Source organism: Stegodyphus dumicola, chromosome 12 (assembly GCF_044657685.1).
Source record: "Stegodyphus dumicola isolate Sdum_Otavi_A_Nest chromosome 12, ASM4465768v1".
Classification (NCBI taxonomy): domain Eukaryota; kingdom Metazoa; phylum Arthropoda; class Arachnida; order Araneae; family Eresidae; genus Stegodyphus; species Stegodyphus dumicola.
The window spans coordinates 31930513-31939582 of NC_140779.1; the positions used below are offsets into that span (position 1 = coordinate 31930513).

At 32.3% G+C, this 9070-nt stretch overlaps 1 protein-coding gene across 1 annotated transcript in view; it reads left to right on the top strand.

Moving 5' to 3' along the window:
- Positions 1–8791, top strand: part of LOC118188481 (fatty-acid amide hydrolase 2-A-like) — a 95528-nt gene extending 86737 nt beyond the window's left edge. Inside the window, exon 8 of the mRNA XM_085827596.1 lies at positions 1042–8791. Coding sequence (XP_085683722.1) covers positions 1042–1632 — 591 coding nt within the window. The 3' untranslated portion in view covers positions 1633–8791. The remainder of the gene's footprint in view (positions 1–1041) is intronic.
- The last annotated feature ends 279 nt before the right edge of the window (positions 8792–9070 follow it).

A 9070-nucleotide genomic window follows, 5' to 3' on the forward strand; every position in this document is an offset into this window, starting at 1 on the left:
AAATTATTACAGGCGGTGAAACGTTTGAAAAGCTATTTTGGGGACGTGGGAATGACTAGGAATTTTTGAGGGACGTTTGTTGCGGAGTTCTTATGTGAGTGAAGACGTCTGTTAAAATTTTGAATATACTCACTAGTGAATGGAAATTACTTAATTTCTGGCTAATTGTCGTATCGGAACGAGGAAGAAAAGAAGAAAGAGAAAAAAGTAATTTTCATTGTCAACGAGCTATTTGACAGACTAAAGAGTATGTAGAAAAACTTGTTTTCGAACTCTGTGAATTTTAGATCATTCAATATAATATAATATATATATACGATAATTAGGCAAATAAACGAATAAAAAAATTTTATGTAGAAAGTACTATATGTAGAGTATGTAGAAAAACTTGTTTTCGAACTCTGTGAATTTTAGATCGTTCAATATAATATAATATATATATACGATAATTAGGCAAATAAACGAATAAAAAAATTTTAAATAAAGCAAAGAAAAGGGCTTTGATAGTATAGTTATTAGGTCACTTGTCTTCAATTTTTAAATAACTCACATTCAAATCTCGATATGAGTAGAATTAATGTGAATGTATATTATTATATTAATGTGAATGGTCACATGGTCTTCCGTTTTCTTCTTGAGGATGATACTAATACTTTTACTACTGAATATTAGTTGAGACGCATAAAGAGAATGTCATCTCAAAGAAATATATATAGGTTAACTAGAGATATGGGGATTTTTATTAATTTATGTTTAATAAAACTATTTAGAATAGGTCATAAACACCCTATTTTTTAATATGCTGTTTGAATATTAACGAAATTTAAAGTCTTGCTCAGATTTCTGTACACTTATACACTTACCCCATCATACTGTTACCATATTCGCATAATATCATTTCATTCTAATTCAAGAAACTCAATTTTTCAATACCATAATAAAATTATTTCAGATTATGTTTCCGAAACATTCTGGAATTAATTATGATTTTAATGCATATATAATACCTTTTCTTATTAAAAGAATTTACCTTTTTTATAGGTCATTTCTTATTTTCAAACAACTTATGGGGTGAATGCTAAAGAAGTAAAACTCCCTTTGCTAAGAAGTACAAACATGATTGCACTGCATTCTCTGCTGTCTGGTGTGGATGATGTCGCAAAAGTACTTACAGCTGGTAAAAAAGATATCAACAAGTTCACTGAACTTCTTAAGTTCTTCGTCGGCAATTCCACATTGACGCTTGGACCTGTTGTAGCCATGAGTTTGGGAAAATTTCCCCTCTGGTACAGGGAGAGTAAAGTACCATACTACAAAAAACTTGCTCAAGAACTAGATGAACAATTTGACAAATTACTAGATGAACAATCCGTTTTGATAATGCCTACTTTTCCTTTCTCTGCACCTTACCACCATGAAATACCTGTTTTACTTCCCAGCACATGGTATACGTCTGTCTTCAACGTATTGGGACTGCCGTCTACTCAGTGTCCTTTAGGTCTCAACAAACATGGTTTGCCTCTTGGAATTCAAATTGTCAGTCGCAGAAACAACGATCCTTTAACAATTGCTTGTGCAGTAGAGTTAGAGAAAGTGTATGGTGGCTGGTTACCACCGGGAAGCAAACCTTAACTTAGAACTAAATGTTAGTGAGTATATTTGGAGACAAGCCAAAAGAAATATAAATTGCAAATCAAGATTGCTTTAAATATGCTTCTGATACTATTTGTGTTATTACGAACGTACTCTCCCTAAAACAAATGAACTTTTGCCTTTAGGCATTAAGTTATAGATTGCTATGTTAATTAATTTTTTATTCTTTTTGTATTCAAAACGTTTTATTTCTAGTTACGGCCAACGAATTCTTAGCTAGCCTAAAAATGATCACAATCTAAAATATCTGAACTAAAAAAGAACCCTAACCAAGCATAAATTTATGCTTTAATTAAATGGATAAAAAGAAATAAGAGACTATAGAAATTCACTTCCACTTTCGTGTATACAAAGACTGCATGGATATAAATAAGCAATTTTAGGTATTGTCCCAACTGGCGATCTACCGAATTTGGTTAGTTAGTTAATCATTTTTGCACTAGATGGCGCCATCACCTTTTTCAGACAATATAACTACAAAATCGAGTGTATTTTATCTTACACATTGTCTGTTTCTCTCACTATATACGCGAAATTCTTGTTATAATCTAAATCCATAACATTAAAGTCTCAATTTCAGTTACTGAATTCATTGAAATTTTTAAACCAGCTAATCTAATAAAAAAAAAAAAAAAAAAAAAAAAAAAAAATTCACCCTTTTATTCGAACACTAAAGGTTTCTTATACGCAGTATAAAACACAGCAAAAGAAATAAATATTTCGCGAAACATAAAAAAATTATAATTATTGAATCATAATAAATCTGATCGTGCAAATGTCAATAAAATGGCAGAAGAAAAAAGAAATGTGTAAAAACAGCAATTTTAGTGGCGCCACCTGTCGATTCTTAAAGTAACTACACAGTTAAATAAAGTAGATCGCCTATTGGGAGAATACCCCAACTTTTTATACATATTTAATGATATAATGATACGGACGTTTTTACTACTGAATATCAGGAGGCAGTGCTCTGTCAAATGAAGAACTGTGTACAAGTCTGCCTCAGATATCGAACTCTTATGCATATTTTATATTAAAAAAAGTTTTCTAGAAAAATTTTGCAACATTAATGTAAAAAGAAAGGTTTTCTACTACAGATATATATATAATGTTAAAAGTGCATTTTGTTAATTATATGAATTAATATAGGAATTAATAATACCATCAAAATTTTTAGCTTATTTATTAAATCTCTTTTAAGTTATATGAAACAATTAGCTGTTACAATTTTCAAAATAAATTAAAAATTTTATGCCGGGTGAACTGACAACAGCTCACAAAACCAGAAGTTTCTAGGAAACGAGTGTAAGCTATAGATAGATACGTCTAATACAAAATTCCCAAAGTATTAATAAAACTCAATAATTCTGTTTTAATTTTGTATTCAAATTTTAAATCTAGCTTTTAATCAGAGAAATGCTCTAGAATTTAGGAAATGTGTTAAATGCATGATCATGAATATGGCAATGCAAATACATAAATAACTTTGATTTAAAATAGGGGGTTTTAAAAAAGGTTAATGCATAAGGGACGTATTCCATGTAGATAGTTTAGGAAAAAAAACATGCGTTAAAAATGTAATAAAACGCAATGAGAATACCAAAATTAATATTTTTTCTAAAGGGTTTAACATTATAAATGCATGATAATCGCATTTGCTCATCACCTAAGTACTCTTAAGCAGATTCCCCCACCGTTTTGAAAATATCAATCAAAAATCATTTGGTTTGTTTTCATTTGGTTTGGTTTATTTCAATAATCAAAATAAACCACACCAAACCAAACTTCTTCATCTTAGAGATGCTACTGAATCTTCGGGAGACGAATATGTTTCTTTCTGAATGACAGAAAGAAGAAAGGTATTTTAAATTATTAACAATGGTGTTTTTAAGATACAATAACACGCCAAACAAATATTAATTTAGAAGTCAAACAACAAAAATCAGCGTTATATTTTTTAACTTTCACAGGACTAATTTCGATGGTTTTACCGAACCATCAACCTCAGCTGCAAAAGCGCAAATTTGCCAGGGCCCGCTGGCACAGCAGTCAGCGACGTTAACCACCATACCGGTTGGGCGGTTCGTTACGTTTTATGGCAATTAATGCCGCATTTAAAATTCGCATCTGCCTAACTCTCTGCTGCAATCAGTTTAAACCCATCATTTGAGGTAGTATAAGTTTAAATGAAGCATTTTACTTATAATCCATTTCCTGTTAGAAATTTAAAAAAAACTTAGTTGCTTGTTGATTTGAAAAAAGAAAGAAAACACATTCTCTACCTGAATATAACATTACCGTTACTGGAGCGTTTAGAAGTTAATCATTTAAAGCACTGAGGCTCTGTTACTTCGAAATTTCTTCCTATGTGTTGTTAACTCCATTTTTCTAATTTTTATCACAATACTACCAGCTCGCTATGTAAATTACATAAAATGTTTGTAATGCTTTAAAATATTTCTTTTTCTTTTTACTTCCTTGTACGAAGTAAAAAGGGAGTATTGTAATCGCGAAAAGTTTCAGGCAGCATATTTCAACGAAAATATCCATTTTGACGGCTATCGAATGCAATTTAACGATGTTTTTGCGTGATATCTGTACGTAAGGACAGACTAAAAGACTCTTTTCCTCCAAAAAAATTATAAAACTGATTTAAAATTCATTCCGAAGAGAATTTTTCGTAGCGTCTGTACGAACGTACGCACTACTTTGAATAGCCTCAGAACGTTGAAATTCTGTATATAGGACTGCTATAACATGTAGAAGTGAACCTCGTATTTTGGTTGCACTCGTCCGCACCAAACGTATACAAATATATTTATTATATATCCACTCTGTTACCCGGGTCAGTGATATCAGTTTCTTTACTCTTATATGTTTGTAAATTGTACATTTTTTGTTTTAAAAATTACTGAATTATGTTGTTTTTATCTTCCGGTTAAGGTTTTTATGCCTTTAGTAAATCTGTATGCAATATTTTTAGAATTATCAACAATTTTAAAGTTGTTTAAGTGCCACTAAGCCTTTTTTTTTATGGCGAACATTGAATGTTTACATTTGAAGCAGCAGACTAGTGGATTTGTTGCCAATCTAGAGAAAGTTAGCTTCGCCAACAACAAAGATAACGCCTTCATTTATTATTGCCAATTAAATCATGCTTAATTCTTTCTGGAATTTATTCGAGGAAATAAGTGTTTAAGATTTACTTCGTCATTTTTAATAGAGATATTTTGAGTTTTTATGTATTTTGCCTTCTCGCGAAGTGAGAACTGAATTCATTGAATGAGAAATACTCAATCGTCTGTGAAAAAGTGTTTCTTTTTTGTTTTATTTGCTTAATTTCTTTTATACATCATTCTAGCTTTATTATAGTATTTGAATAGAACATGTGGCAACGATTAGATAATTCTATTCTTTAAATGATATAAATTTTGTGTTATAATATGAACGAAATATAATACTGTTAAGTGAATCTAGCGCCAGTGTCGCTATGGTAAACAAATACTAGAGTGAATTTTAAAGAATGCATTTATTCTATTGTGGTTTATGCGCTGTCGGCGAAGTAGATTTAATTCAATCCAATACGTTTAAATTAAATGCAAGAAAAAATACGTATAATTTAATATTCCGTACAAGGAAGTCATGTTGTGTACACATCAGATTTTTTCTTCTCCAACTAATGGCACGCTTATGTATTGTTATTGCATGCTTATGTATAATAAGAATTATATGATTATAATTATGAATTATTATATTATGCATAATAAGTAATAAACATGCATGTTATTGCGAGCTGACGTGTAATAAGCAATTAATTCAAGATTGTCAAAAAGGTCTACCTTTTAATTCTACATATCTATAAGCCTGAACACTTGAAACAAAGGGATGTACAAAGATTAACGGAGTTCCCTTCAGAAGGACAGATTACCGCACAATGTTGCTAAAATCAACGCAGTGAAATGTGCCAAATTTCGACAGGCTTTTCACTGAACTTGCGAGTGTAATCAGTTATAAGTTTCTTAATGGAGTTTTCTAGTCTTTTTTCTTCTTGTGTATATATGTATGAAAGAGAGGACTTGCAGAAATAATCATGAGATTGTGTTGATACCAGTTCTAAGATGTTCTGGCCGTTCATTAAATTCAATGCTCCGAGTGCATCAGAGACCAGAACTAGCTTTAGAGAGCACCAGATTAACAAAGTTTAAGAGAATATTAAGGTACATGCCACTGTTCTTAAAATTATTCGAACTGGTTCGTTTCCTATACGGACAAAATGTGTTGCTTTACATACACAATGAGTTGAAAATAATGCTGTACTATAAATTCACTGCACTTAGGGTGAATCGAATATAAACGAGCCTTTTGTTAAACAGAATTTATTTAATAGGAAACATGTACATTTCTGAAAATTACTTTTCTAAATAATCTTCCCTTTTATCATGCATTTTCCCCACTGTTTTTGTAATCTTTTTCATTTCGTCCTCATAAAATTAAGTTGAACGGATATCTAACCAGTTGCTCAGGAATGCTTTCATTTGCTCGGTGGTCTCAAATCACTTGTCTCCAAGTGCTTCTTTGAGGGGTCCAACGTGTGAAAATCCCATGGCGATAAAATTGGGCTGTAAAGTTGATGATCAAGCGTTTTACAATGCATTTCCACCAGTTTTTGCTGCGCTAATCTTGCTGTGGGATACCTGGCGTTGTTGTGGGGGATCAAAACCTGGCGCATGGGACAGTCTCATCTTGACACTAAAATCTAACTTGATTCAAGAGACCACAGTAGTAAGTTGTATTGATGGTCTGATGTCTGTGTATGGAATCCACCAGTAGGACCCCTTTTAGTCCCAAAAGACCGTAGCTAACACTTTCCTCGCAGACAATTGAGTTTTGCCTTTCATGAGGTTTCCTTCTCTTTCCCTTCCCTACTCCATGCTTGCAGTTTTTTGTTTGATTGGGGGGGTAATGATACACCCACGTCTCGTCGCAGACAACAATTTTATTCACGAAACCTTCCTTTTTTTCTTCCAAACGAGAGTGAGCAACCGAGAAATGAGAACTCGTGCAGCAGTGTTCATTCAGTAGCTCTGGATCCCAACGAGCTAAGATTTTTCTGAAGACCAACTGCCTTCTGATGACTGATATAGCTGATACCAAGTTCTTCTGAAATTTAAAGCACTGTGCAGTGTCGACTCCTTTTGACAAGCTTACAAACATGTGCAATGTTTTCTTTTGTCACACTGTTGCGAGGACGACGGAGATGAACATCATTGGCTAAACGTTCACGGCGTTGCTTGAATTCGTAGCACAAACCTTCACTGTTAACCATGGAAGAGTATCTTTCTAGAACTGGGCATGCAGTCCGCGGGAAATTTCGGTTAGTTTCATGTTTTCACAGATGAGGAACTTTATAAGTATCCTCAATAGAGACGAGCACACTCTTCTTACTCATCATAAGGGCTACTAAATAAAGTACGGGACAAGCCGGCTTTTGTAGTTCCCTTTCTGTAGACAGACAGAAACAAGTGCAGGGGGTACCAAAGCATCGCCATGGGCAAAAGTGGTATCGCCCCTACTGCAGTAACCATCTATGGAAGCAAACTTTCACTGGGCACACTAGTGCCATGCCCAGGCATTTGTTTACATTGCAGAATTCATAATAGTTACATGTTAATGGTGCATAATTCGTATTACAGAGAAAATTGACATAAGGTATACTTTATACGGGTACTTTGCAGATGCGTGGATAAATACAGTAAGTTATTTACAGGTGTATATACATGTTCCTTTTGTGTTTCTGTTTGGAGCTTTGTTGGTGGAGGGGATTATAATACGTGGTTCATTGTTTTTTTTGTTTTTTTTTTGTTTTTGTTTGTTTGTTTGTTTGTTTGTTTTCTGTTACACGGTGAGCAGTCATAGTATAGTTTACAGTTCATAGTTCAGCACACAGTTTATGAGTTCATTTCATGGTACATAGTGTTGAGTGCGTAGTACTGGTGTATCTGTCACACATTACATAATATGAAGTCAGCTCACAGTTCAACCTCACCTAACGACTTCAACTGTCGAAACACATTACCGACGCTCATACCGACGCTCAGCCAATAAAAGCTCGTTCATATTTGATCGCCCTACGTATAATTCAGCACATTTGGTATGACCGATGAAAGTTTACAATTTGTGTATAAAATTAAAATTTGTGTAAAAAAAAATAAGTAACAATTCCTACAATATTCAATAATTTCTGAAACACAATATTTAATTTTTATACTTTTCATATGAATAAATGATGAGTTTTCAGTTCATATCTTGATGCCAAGAGCAACTAACAGGAAATTAAATTCTTCAGGGACACTACATAATTTTTTCTCACCTAAATTTGGCAGGCTAAGGTTCACTAGCCGGAGAAAGGAATATTCATTTTTCTGTCTCGGAGTGTTTCATTTATTCAATTATAGCAAATCAGTGTTACATGTAGCACAGCGTGTTAACTCTATAGCATGAAATTCTGATAGCATTACCTTATAATCCATGAATATGCACTAACTATGTGGCTCATCTCCATTGTTTGAAAAGAAATAATACCCACTGCTGTAAATATTGATGTACAGGATTCGTTATGATGTTTTGTTATGAATAATTAAATGTATATATGTTTGAATCGTTTTTAGTATACTTTATAAATCGGTTTGCAATGCAAAATTTGATGTATTTGATTCTGACAACACAGAATTCTGAAATATGTATCAAGGGAAATTATTATTGATGTTTGAAATTAAATTCCATGTTCAATTTAGTTGATTATGATATGCTTATGTATTAAATGTTTTATTAATTATATGTAATCCAGCAAGAACTAATTCTATCAAAAGAGTTTACTTTTAAAAAGACATCCTAAGAAAAACAGTTTAAAGTGTATTTTAAACCTTGAGAAATATACAAAATAACATCAAGAAGTCAAAAGATCTGCTGCAGGTTAACCCTGAAATCGAGTCAACAGGATATAAGTTTCGTATAAGTGTTATTCGATCATTTGAATATCATTTTAAAATTTTACTTACAGTTTAATGGTTTAAAAGCTTGTTCTTTGTATAAACCCATGTATTTTATGTTGTGTATTAATAAATGTTTTTTGCATAGAGCTGTTTGATGTCGTATTTGCTAAGAGATATTCAAAATCAAAATGTCATATTTATTCATATTTTCACAGAAATAAAGATTAAACTGTTTTTAGAACACTTTAGGATTTTGTTTATTATATGGAAAAAGGATTTCTAATACAGCGAAAAGTGGTTTTCATATATGAGGTTTTACTAGAACTAAAACTAGTGATTAGTTCAATTGTTCCAACAGACGTAAATCGAATTATCGCTAGGTCTAAAATAACTACGAGTTGTGGAAATGTTTTAATATTATTTAT